At 50.9% G+C, this 12,829-nt stretch overlaps 1 protein-coding gene across 1 annotated transcript in view; it reads left to right on the top strand.

Moving 5' to 3' along the window:
• sptbn4b (spectrin, beta, non-erythrocytic 4b) overlaps positions 1-12,829 on the top strand; it is a 361,255-nt gene that overhangs the window by 240,803 nt on the left and 107,623 nt on the right. The window contains exons 24-25 of the mRNA XM_085973416.1: positions 2,586-2,790; positions 5,864-6,238. Coding sequence (XP_085829542.1) covers positions 2,586-2,790; positions 5,864-6,238 — 580 coding nt within the window. The remainder of the gene's footprint in view (positions 1-2,585; positions 2,791-5,863; positions 6,239-12,829) is intronic.

Raw genomic sequence — 12,829 nt, 5'->3', positions numbered from 1 at the left:
AGAGAGACACTGGGCCCATCGAGAGAGAGACACTGGGCCCATCGAGAGAGAGACACTGGACCCATCGAGAGAGAGACACTGGACCCATCGAGAGAGAGACACTGGGCCTGTAGAGAGACACTGGGCCTATAGAGAAACACTGGGCCTGTAGAGAGACACTGGGCCTATAGAGAGACACAGGGCCTATAGAGAAACACTGGGCCTGTAGAGAGACACTGCGCCTATAGAGAGACACTGGGCCTCTAGAGAGACACTGGGCCTATAGAGAGACACTGGGCCTATAGAGAGACACTGGGCCTATAGAGAGACACTGGGCCTGTAGAGAGACACTGGGCCTATAGAGAGAGAGACACTGGGCCTATAGAGAGAGAGACACTGAGCCTATAGAGAGACACTGGGCCCGTAGAGAGACACTGCGCCTATAGAGAGACACTGGGCCTCTAGAGAGACACTGGGCCTATAGAGAGACACTGGGCCTATAGAGAGACACTGGGCCTGTAGAGAGACACTGGGCCTATAGAGAGAGAGACACTGGGCCTATAGAGAGAGAGACACAGGGCCTATAGAGAAACACTGGGCCTGTAGAGAGACACTGCGCCTATAGAGAGACACTGGGCCTCTAGAGAGACACTGGGCCTATAGAGAGACACTGGGCCTATAGAGAGACACTGGGCCTATAGAGAGACACTGGGCCTGTAGAGAGACACTGGGCCTATAGAGAGAGAGACACTGGGCCTATAGAGAGAGAGACACTGGGCCCGTAGAGAGACACTGGGCCCGTAGAGAGACACTGGGCCCGTAGAGAGACACTGGGCCCATCGAGAGAGAGACACTGGGCCCATCGAGAGAGAGACACTGGACCCATCGAGAGAGAGACACTGGACCCATCGAGAGAGAGACACTGGGCCCATCGAGAGAGAGAGACACTGGACCCATCAAGAGAGAGAGACACTGGACCCATCGAGAGAGAGACACTGGACCCATCGAGAGAGAGACACTGGACCCATCGAGAGAGAGAGACACTGGGCCCATCGAGAGAGAGAGACACTGGACCCATCGAGAGAGAGAGACACTGGACCCATCGAGAGAGAGACACTGGACCCATCGAGAGAGAGACACTGAGCCCATCGAGAGAGAGAGACACTGGACCCATCGAGAGAGAGAGACACTGGGCCCATCGAGAGAGAGACAGTGGGCCCATCGAGAGAGAGACACTGGGCCCATTGAGAGAGAGAGAGAGACACTGGGCCCATCGAGAGACACTGGGCCCATAGAGAGAGAGAGACACTGGGCCCATAGAGAGAGAGAGACACTGGGCCCATTGAGAGAGAGAGACACTGGGCCCATTGAGAGAGAGACACTGGGCCCATTGAGAGAGAGACACTGGGCCCATTGAGAGAGAGACACTGGGCCCATTGAGAGAGAGACACTGGGCCCATTGAGAGAGAGACACTGGGCCCATAGAGAGAGAGACACTGGGCCCATCGAGAGACACTGGGCCCATAGTGAGAGAGACACTGGGCCCATCGAGAGACACTGAGCCCATAGAGAGAGAGTGACACTGGACCCATCGAGAGAGAGAGACACTGGGCCCATCGAGAGAGAGAGAGAGACACTGGGCGCATAGAGAGAGAGACACTGGGCCCATCGAGAGAGAGACACTGGGCCCATAGAGAGAGAGAGACACTGGGCCCATCGAGAGAGAGAGACACTGGGCCCATCGAGAGACACTGGGCCCATCGAGAGAGAGGCACTGGGCCCATCGAGAGAGAGACACTGGGCCCATAGAGAGAGAGAGACACTGGGCCCATCGAGAGAGAGAGACACCGGGCCGATCGAGAGACACTGGGCCCATCGAGAGAGAGAGAGACACTGGGCCCATCGAGAGACACTGGGCCCATCGAGAGAGAGAGAGACACTGGGCCCATCGAGAGAGAGAGAGACACTGGGCCCATCGAGAGAGAGAGAGACACTGGGCCCATCGAGAGACACTGGGCCCATCGAGAGAGAGAGAGACACTGGGCCCATCGAGAGACACTGGGCCCATCGAGAGAGAGAGAGACACTGGGCCCATCGAGAGAGAGAGAGACACTGGGCCCATCGAGAGACACTGGGCCCATCGAGAGAGAGAGAGACACTGGGCCCATCGAGAGACACTGGGCCCATCGAGAGAGAGAGAGACACTGGGCCCATCGAGAGACACTGGGCCCATCGAGAGGGAGAGAGACACTGGGCCCATCGAGAGAGAGAGAGACACTGGGCCCATAGAGAGAGAGAGACACTGGGCCCATCAAGAGGGAGAGGGAGACACTGGGCCCATCGAGAGGGAGAGAGAGACACTGAGCCCATAGAAGGAGACACTGAGCTGGCACAGATATGACGGGCTGATTGGCCTCCCTCTGTGCCAGTTTGTTCTCTGGTGGTCTAGTTGGTGCTGCAGGTTGAGGGGATGTTCAGCGTTTCGAGACTCCGTGCCACAAGGTGAGGAGGTGGTTAACTGGTCACTGATTCTAGTGCAGACCCAGGAACTGCACATTGACGTGTTGCTGAGTAGCTGTGGAGCTAACCGTGCGTTTCTGGTGCAGCGAGCTGATCAGCAAGCAGCAATCGCAAATTGACCGTTTGTACGTGAGTCTGAAGGACCTCGCTGAGGAGCGGAAAGGCAAGCTGGAGCAACATTACTGGCTCTTCCAGCTGAACCGTGAGGTTGATGAACTGGAGCAGTGGATCGCAGAACGAGAGGTCGTAGCGGGGTCACCAGAACTTGGACAAGACTATGAACACGTCACAGTAAGTGAGAATCCCACTGACATCAGTAATTGGATTGTGAAATTGAGGTGATACATTTTGGCTGTTGTAATTTCTCCGCCACAATGGGCAGAAGGAGGTCGGGGCGGGGGCGGGGATGGAGGCGGGCAGGCCTGTGGGAGCTGACTTGTGGGAGCAGGCGAGCGGGCCTGTGGGAGCAGGCGAGCGGGCCTGCGGGAGCAGGCGAGTGGGCCTGTGGGAGCAGGCCTGTGGGAGCAGGCGAGCGGGCCTGTGGGAGCAGGCGAGTGGGCCTGTGGGAGCAGGCCTGTGGGCCTGTGGGAGCAGGCGAGCGGGCCTGTGGGAGCAGGCGAGCAGGCCTGCGGGAGCAGGCCTGTGGGAGCAGACTTGTGGGAGCAGGCGAGCGGGCCTGCGGGAGCAGGCGAGCGGGCCTGCGGGAGCAGGCCTGTGGGAGCAGACTTGTGGGAGCAGGCCTGTGGGAGCGGGCCTGCGGGAGCAGGCAAGCGGGCCTGCGGGAGCAGGCGAGCGGGCCTGCGGGAGCAGGCCTGTGGGAGCAGACTTGTGGGAGCAGGCCTGCGGGCCTGTGGGAGCAGGCGAGCGGGCCTGTGGGAGCAGGCCTGCGGGCCTGTGGGAGCAGGCGAGCGGGCCTGCGGGAGCAGGCCTGTGGGAGCAGACTTGTGGGAGCAGGCGAGTGGGCCTGTGGGAGCAGGCCTGTGGGCCTGTGGGAGCAGGCGAGCGGGCCTGTGGCAGCAGGCGAGCGGGCCTGTGGCAGCAGGCGAGCAGGCCTCAGAGCACTTGGTGCTGAACTCCCGATACTGTGGGAGCTGAGGCTTTGAGAAATGTTGAGCCAGAACTTTTTTCCAGATTGTCCCTTAAGAATGTTAATTAACGTGAATTGGTGGCACTCCACATTCGCTGTGTTCAGTAGCGCAGCACCTGGTTTGCTGGGACCCGTTTGATACGGGCACCAAGAGACCTGCATGTGGTTGGTTGAAGAATTTAAAGTCACTGTGCACCCTGTCTGCTGGTTTATCTTCACTGACTCAACGTTGATTATTACAGCCATTGAATTCTTTCCTTGCTGCTCTGCTTTGGTGCTGACCACCCACAGCATCACAGAATCTTCCAGCTCAGAAGGAGGCCATTCGGCCCATCGTGCCTGTGCTGGCTCTTTGAAAGAGCTCTCCGATTAGTCCGACTCCCCCCCCCCCCCCCCACTCCCCGTAGCCGTCATTTTCTCCTTTTCAAGTATTGATACAATTCCCTTTTGAAAGTTACTATTGAATCTGCTTCCACCGCCCTTTCAGGCAGCGCGTTCCAGATCACAACAACTCGCTGCGTAAAATAATTCCTCCTCATCTCCCCTCTGGTTCCTTTGCCAGTTATCCGAACTCTGTGTCCTCTGGTTAACGACCCTTCTACCACTGCAAGCAATTTCTCCTTATTTACTCTATAAAAAAACGCTCATGAATTTGTACCCCTTGATCAAATCTCCCCTTAACCTTCTCTGCTCTAAGGAGAACAATCCCAGCTCCTCCAGTCTCTCCCTGGTACCATTCTGGTAAATCTCCTCCGCATCCTGTCAAGGCCTTGACATCCTTCCTAAAGTGCGGTGCCCAGAACTGAACACAATGGCCCAGAAATTCGGCTCTCCACGGGTGAGTACGCGCGGGGTACTCACCCGTAGGCCGAATGGAATTGCCAGTTTCCTGTATGCACTGCGCATGCGCGGGAAACCGGCACTTCCGATCCTCTGAACGAAGAGGTTCAGAGGTCGAACGCGCGCGCAGGGGAGGCTGTGCGTGCGCTTTGAACTTAGGTTTTTTTTACAGGTTTTCCCGGGAGGTTAAGCCTGCAGGATTTACACATTTAAAAAGCAGGCGTAAGGCCTGCTTTTTGCAAGGTAAGTGGTCAATTAATTAAAATTAAAACATTTTTTCCACAGGTTTATTATTTTTAAATACTTTAAAGCAAGGTAAGTTTATTTTTAGCCCCGTTATAATATAACATTATTTTTTTCAAAAATTTAAATTATTGTTTAAAATAGTTATTTAATGTAATTTATAGTTTATTTAAAAAGTGTGATGTTTTTTAAAAATTTATTTGAAGGTTTACTGTTATTTTGGGCCTGTAGTATTTATAAATTTTGACAGGTCTACCTGTCAATCTTATAAATGGGCTTTTCCCTCCTCCGATTGGCTGCCCATGGCTCACGTGATCCCAGGGGACGCATCGCACTAACTACACCCCTGGGACACGCAAGCACAGCGCGCCGGGAGTTGGAGCAGGCCCTGGAGCGGAATTCCACGGGGCCCTACAGCTCAACTGCCGGCGCGCAAGGTAAGTGCAGGTCGGGGGCTTACACCCGCGGGAAGCCCCCGACCCGAATTTCTGGGCCAATACTCCAGCTGAGGCCGAACCATTGATTTATAAATGTTTAGCACTGAAGTCGGGATTGGACCTGTCGCACAGGATTTTCTTCCCTGCTATACAGCAGAAGTGGAGCAGACTCTGAAACAGGAGATAGTTCTGGTCAGTTGATGCCTTCAAGTCAGGATCAATACCTGAGAAAGGGATTGAGTGCTAGAGAGATTTTGCGAGATCCATTTCTAGTACAGGAAACTCTCTTTTAACCGGCACCTAAATTATCCGGAAATCTCTCTTAACCGGCAAAAATTCAGGAGTCGGTTCAGGTAAGTTTTACTATATATTAGTGGCTGTGTAACCGGGGTTCCTGGATCTGTGGCCATGTAACCGGGACTCCTGGATCTGTGGCCATACAACAGGGACTCCTGGATCTGTGGCCGTGCAACAGGGACTCCTGGATCTGTGGCCGTGTAACCGGGACTCCTGCACAAGTGCCGTGTAACCGGGACTCCTGCACAAGTGCCGTGTAACCGGAGCTCCTGCACCTGTGGCCGTGTATGGGACTCTCGTACATTGGTAAGTATGCCTCTCTGTAATCCGGACTTTTTTGATCAACCGGCACCACGCCGGTCCCGCCGGTGCCGGATAAAAAAGAGTTTCCTGTAATTGAAGGAGGTTTTTTCTCCAACTGACTGCTAAGAATCAGGAACCCTCTCATTCTGTCCCTCAGCTGCTGCTGGAGAAATTCACCGAATTTGCTCACGAGACTGGGGCGATTGGGCAGGAGCGGGTGAACACGGTGAATCAGATGGTGGACGAGCTGATTGATTACGGCCACACAGACGCGGCCACCATCGCGGAGTGGAAGGACGGTGTCAGCGAAGCCTGGGCAGATTTGCTGGAACTGATAGAAACACGAGCTCAGATGCTGTCAGCTTCCCAGGAGCTGCATAAATTCTTCACTGACTGTAAGGAGGTGGTTGGCCATATTGAGGAGAAGCACAAACAGCTTCCGAAAGTTACCGTTGGGGATTCTAACAGCACCTTTACTCTACAACGAATGCTGAGTTCATTTGAACACGATATCCAGGTGCTGGTTACACAGGTATTTCCTCAGCTATTTGTCATTGTCCTTCAGTTTTCTCTTTTGAAGTACAGGAAACTTTCGATTAACCGGCACCTAAATAACCAGAAATGTTGGTTAACCGGCAAAATTCAGGAGTAGGTTCAGGTAACTTTTATTACTTGCCTTCCTCCATGTGTTGCTGTGCAAGGGTGTGGCTGCAGCTGTTGCTAAGCTACAGAGACGCTTGCAACTTGTGGCCATTGTTCTGAAGCTGTGGGTTTGTTGCTTTATACGGAGCTCTCAGCTCTCCGTATCTTTTACTATAGCTTTCGGTTATCCAGAATTTTTGATGAACCGGCACCACGTCGGTCCCGTCCGTGCCGGATAAAAAAAAGTTTCCTGTACATGTGGTGCTGGGCGCAAGATCTCAGTCCATCTGCTCGTTCACAGTTACAACATCCCAGTTTAAGCAGAAGAGTTGGGAGTTTGCACTGATATTGGTCAGGGTGTGGGACCCTCGAACACTGTCCCATCTCAGTTTTATTGATTGTTCAACATCAGTCCTTTCTGCCGAGGAAGTTATTGGGATAGTGTCTTAGCCACCTTTACTATATCTGGAATAAAGAGGGGCAGGTCCATCAGCATCTGAATAGAGAAAAGTCCAGTTAAAACATAGGAACAGGAGGAGGCCATATTAGCCTCTCGAGCCTGTTCCACTATTCAATTAGATCATGGCTGATCTGTAGCTTAACTCCATTTACCCAGCTTGGTTCCATATCTATCGATCTCAGTTTTGCAATTTTCTATTGACCCTCGGCCTCAATAGCTTTTTGGGGGAGAGTGTTCCAGATTTCCACTACCCTTTGTGTGAAGAAGTGCTTCCTGACATCACCCCTGAACAGCCTGGCTCTAATTTTAAGGTTATGTCCCCTTGTTTTGAAATCCACACCAGAGGAGCTGCAGGAAACTTTCGATTTACCGGCACCTAAATAACCAGAAATCTCGGTTAACCGGCAAAATTCAGGAGTAGGTTCAGGTAAGTTTTATTACTTGCCTCCCTCGATCTGTTGCTGTGCAAGGGTGTGGCTGCAGCTGTTGCTAAGCTACAGAGACGCTTGGAACTTGTGGCCATTGTTCTGAAGCAACAGGGTTTGTTGCTTTATACGGAGCTCTGAGCTCCGTATCTTTTAACTATAGCTTTCGGTTATCCGGAATTTTTGATGAACCGGCACCACGTCGGTCCCGTCGGTGCCAGATGAAAAAAAGTTTCCTGTAGATTCTCTCCATCTACTCTATCAAATCCTTTAATCATCGTAAACACATCAATTCGATCACCCTTAATCCTCTATACTCGAGGGAATACAAGCCCAGTCTGTGCAACCTGTCCTCATAATTTAACCCCTTTAGCCCCGGTATCTTTCTGGTGAATCTGCGCCAATATAAGGCCAATATATCCTTCCTGAATTAAAAACTGGAAGTACTCAACAGGTCAGGCAGCATCTGTGGAGAGAGAAACAGAGTTAACCTTTCAGCTCAATGACCTTCGTCAGAACTGGAAAAAGCTAGAGATTCAACAGGCTTTAAGCAATTCCTGGGGCAGGGAAAGGGGGGAGGGGAGGAAAGAACAAAAGGGAAGGTCTGTGATAGGGAGGAAGGCAGGAGAGATTAAATGAGAAAAGGATGACGGTGCAAGGCGAAAGGAGATGGTAATGGGACAAGTTAAGAAACAAAAGATGGGTCTAGAAGAGGTGTAAATGGGAATATCAGAAATATTATCAACAGCTGCCATCCGAAAACATGTAGGCCGAGGTTATGATCTGAAATTGTTGAACTCGATGTTGAGTCCAGAGGCTGTAAAGTGCCTAATCGGAAGATGAGGGGCTGTTCCTCGAGCTTACGCTGAGCTTCGTTGGAACAGTGTAAGAGGCCGAGGACGGAGAGGTCTGAGTGGGAGTGGAGCGGAGAATTAAAGTGACAGGCGACCGGAAGCTCAGGGTCACACTTACGGACTGAATGGAGGTGTTCCGCAAAGCGGTCACCCAATCTGCATTTGGTCTCCCCAATGTAGAGGAGACCGCATCGTGAGCAGCAAATACAGTATATTAAATTGCAAGAAGTACAAGTAAATCGCTGCTTCACCTGGAAGGAGTGTTTGGGGCCCTGGACAGTGGGAAGGGAGGAGGTAACAGGGCAGGTGTTGCATCTCCTGCGCTTGTACGGGAAGGTGCCAGGCGAAGGGGAAGGGCTGTTGGGGGTGATTGAGGAGTGGACCAGGGTGTCGCGGAGGGAGCAGTCCCATCGGAATGCTGAAAGGGGGGAGGGGAAGATGTGTTTGATGGTGGGATCACGCTGGAGGTGATGGAAATGGCGCAGGATGATCCGTTGAATGTGGAGGCTGGTGGGGTGAAAGGTGAGGACAAGGGGAACCCTATCATGGTTCCAGGAGGGAGGGGAAAGGGTGAGAGCAGAAGTGCAGGAAATAGAACGGACATGGTCGAGGGCCATGCCAACCACAGTAGAGGGGAATCCTCGGTTGAGGAAAAAGGAAGACATATCGGAAGCACTAGTATGGAAGGTAGCATCATCAGAACAGATGCGGCGGAGACGGAGAAGCTGGGAGAATGGAATAGAGTCCTTACAGGAAGCGGGGTGGGAGGAAGTGTAGTCCAGGTAGCTGTGGGAGTCAGTGGGTTTATAGTGGATGTTTGTCGATAGCCTATCCCCAGAAATGGAGACAGAGAAGTCGAGGAAGGGAAGGGAAGAGTTGGAGATGGACCCTATGAAGGCGAGACAAGGGTAGAAATTGGAAGCAAAGTGGGTTAAATTTTCCAGCTCGGGGCAAGAGCAGGAAACGGCACCAATACAGTCATCGATGTACTGGAAAAAAGAGGTGAGGGAGGGGACCTGAGTAGGACTGGAACAAAGAATGTTCCACATATCCCACGAAAAGGAAGGGATAGCTGGGACCCGTGTGTGTATCTATACTAACACCTTTTATATGGAGGAAGTGAGTGGAGAAGTTGTTCAGTGTGAGAACAAGTTCAGCCAGGCGGCGGAGGGTGGTGGTGGATGGAGACTGGTTGGGCCTCTGTTCAAAGAAGAAGCAGTGAGCTCTCCTTCCTGAGGTGCAGGGCCCAGAATCCAGATGGGGTCTAACCAGTGCTTTGTAGAACTGTCCGAGTTGCGCTGTTCTGCTGTTAGCTTTGTGAAAGCAGCACATCACTGTCCGCCTCACCAGTGACCTGCATTGAATGGTGTGACGTTGCTGTATTTGTGTGGTAGATACAAACTAAACTCGCCACAGAAGGTTAAGCCTTGTCCATTTCAGTCTAACTACCCTTTTAACAATGTGATAATTGTTAATTACTGCCAGTCAACCTCTAGCACTGAAAATTGACTATTACAAGTGTGGAGCCTCATTCCTTCAGATCTGAAGGGGATTGACAGGGTAGATGCTGAGAGGTTGTTTCCCCTGGCTGGAGAGTCTAGAACTAGGGGTCGCAGTCTTGGGATAAGGGGTCGGCCATTTAAGACTGAGATGAGGAGGAATTTCTTCACTCAGAGGGTTGTGAATCTTTGGAACCCTCTGCCCCAGAGGGCAGTGGATGCTGAATCTTTGAGTATATTCAAGGCTGAGATCGATAGATTTTTGGACTCTAGGGGAATCGAGGGATATGGAGATTGGGCGGGAAAGTGGAGTTGAGGTCGATGATCAGCCATGATCTTACTGAATGGCGGAGCAGGCTCGAGGGTCGTACGGCCTACTTCTGCTCTTACTTCTTATGTTCTTATGTTTTAATTGCTATTGGAGATTTTATGGAGAATTGTAAAAATCCCTTAGTGTTTTCCTTGATATCCCTTGCAAGCTTTTACCATATTCCCTTTGTCAGCTGTAACCACTTCCTTTGTATCCCTTTGCTGTTCTTTATGTCTCTCCCAGTCTGCGGGGTCTCTACTGTTCTTTGCCTTCATATGAGCCCTTTCCCTCAGTTTTATATCTCTCTTGTTCCCATGTTCACCAGTGTTTTTTAATTACACACGTAGAACTCTTGTCCTTTAGGGGTATGCACAGGTCTTGTATTGAACACCACCCGTAGTTTTATCCATTAATAGTTTGACCTGGTCTATTCATAGAATCCTACCGCAAGGAAGGAGGCCATTCAACCCCTTGGGCCTGTGCCGGCTCTTTGGTAGAGCTATCCAGTTAGTCCCACTGGCCCGCTATTTTCCCATAGCCCTGTAAATGTTTCCCCTTCAAGTATTTGTCCAATTCCCTTTTGAAAGTCACTATTGAATCTGCTTCCACCGCCCTTTCAGGCAGCGCGTTCCAGATCACAACAACTCGCTGCGTAAAAAAGTATTTCCTCATGTCGCCAATCACCTTAAATCTGTGTCCCCTGGTTACCAACCTTTCTGACACTGGAAACAGTTCCTCCTTATTTACTCTTATCAAAACCATTCATGATTTTGAACACCTCTATCAAATCTCCTCTCAACCTTCTCTGCACTAAGGAGAACAATCCCAGCTTCTCCAGTCTCTCCACATAACTGAAGTCCCTCATCCCCAGTACCATTCTGGTAAATCTCCTCTGCATCCTCTCCAAGGCCTTGACATCCTTCCTAAAGTGCGGTGCCCAGAATTGGACACAATACTCCAGTTTTGGGGTCTAACCAGTGTTTTATAAAGGTTTACATAACTTCCTTGCTTTTGTACTCTATTCCTCTATTAAAAAAGCCAAGGATCCCATATGCTTACTTATTGTGGTCAATTCTTGCCTCATCCCTCCAAGGTCAGCCTTACCTAAATTTAAAACCTTGGTTCGTGACCCACTCTTCTCCCTCTCAAACACAATATCGAATTCAATCAGATTATGGTCACTGTTGGCTCGGTGTTCCCTCACCGTTAGACTGCTGTCTAATTCAGCCTCATTACTCAGCACTAAATCTAATGTGGCCAGTTCTCAAGAACATATTGTTCCAGAAAACTGTCCCAAATACACTCCAGAAATTCGCTGCCCTTGGGACTTGAGCTGTTCCACTTCCCCCAGTCCGGGTGAAAGTTAAAACCCGCCATTATAGCGACTCTGTTTTTGCAACAAGCTTCTGTGATCTCCGTGTTTATGTATCCTGCTACTTTATCACTGCCCCCAGGAGGTCTGTAGACAATCCCACCAAAGTCTTGCAACCTTTTCTACTCCTCCGTTCTAGCCAGCGTTTCTCCTGCCTGCTCACTGATGACCCCTCTTTCTAATGCAGTCATAGTTCCCTTGTCAATATCACATGCCCAGTTTTTTTTCACTTCTGTTGTATTTTGGTTATTATTGCCTATATTTGTTTCTGAACCTGAAATATTAATATTACCTTTAACACTATTGCTGACCTGGTCTTTGCTCGCATCCCTTCTTGTAATCAGGCTATTTTTATTTTTATTTCTTTCTGAGCCCTCCGCTCCCTCCCCTGCCCTTATTGGTTTAAAGTCCATTCTACAGCCCGATTTATCCTTCTCGCTCGGACCCTAGTCCCAGCACGGTTCAGGTGCAGCCAATGTTCCCGTTCATTTTTTTGGGGGGCTGCGTGGCCCCTTTAAGTGGCTGCATGGCCCATTCAAAATACCGCATTGAAAAGCTGGCTGCATGGAGATCTTGAGAGCTGCGTGGTCACGCAGCTTAAATGGAACATTGGGCGGAGCCCGTCCCAGTGGTACAGCTGCTTCCTGTCCCAGTACTGGTGCCAGTGTCCCATAAAATGGAACTCTTCCTTCCCACACCAATCCTTCAGCCACTTGTTCACCATCCTGATCTGTCCCTGTGCCAATTCGCACATGGCTCAGGTAATAATCCTGAGATTACCACCCTTGAGGTCCTGATTTTTAATTTAGCTCCTAACTCCTGATAAACCCTCAGTACAACCTCCTCCTTTTCTTCCCTGTTATTGGTCCCGACATGGGCCACAACAACTGGATCTACCCCTTCCTTTCTGAATTCCTTTTCCACCGCATCGAGCTAACCCTTCCCCTGACACCAGGCAGGCAACACACCCTGCGGGACTCTCGATCGTGGCTGTAGAATCTCCTATAATTACTGCATTTCTATTCTGTCCTCCCCCTTTGGGCTGCCTCCTGCTCCAGGGTGCCTAGGTCAGCATTGTGGCTGTCCTCCCCACAGTCTTTCTCCTTATCCTCGCAGGTATCAAGTACAGGAAACTTTCGTTTAACCGGAGGTTAAATGTCCGGAAAGCTCTATCTACCGGCAAAATTCAGGAGCCGTTTCCTATAAGTTTTTTTACTTCTCGTTGCTTTTTTTTTCCAGTCAGGCTCTGCAAGGTCTAGCTGAAGCTGTTGCTTAGCTACAGAGATGCTTTTAAGCTGCGGCCGACTGTTTTGAAGCTGTTGCTAAGCAACAGGGTTTGTTGATTCACACGGAGCTCAAAAGCTCCGTATGTTTTAACATTAGCGCTGGTTTCTACGGTAGTTTTGATGGTACGGCACCAGCTCGGTCCCGTCAGTGCTGGATACCAGAAAGTTTCCTGTACATTGTACATCTTGGACAGAACCAGTGTCTGTGGGACCTCCTCCTCTATCTCCCCTCGGTTCCCCCTACCCTGCTGACTGACAGTCACACTCTCACCTTC

Source organism: Somniosus microcephalus, chromosome 34, assembly GCF_052327205.1.
Source record: "Somniosus microcephalus isolate GS21.2 chromosome 34, FLI_Smic_1.0, whole genome shotgun sequence".
NCBI lineage: Eukaryota > Metazoa > Chordata > Chondrichthyes > Squaliformes > Somniosidae > Somniosus > Somniosus microcephalus.
This window is presented reverse-complemented; position numbering and strand designations above follow the sequence as displayed.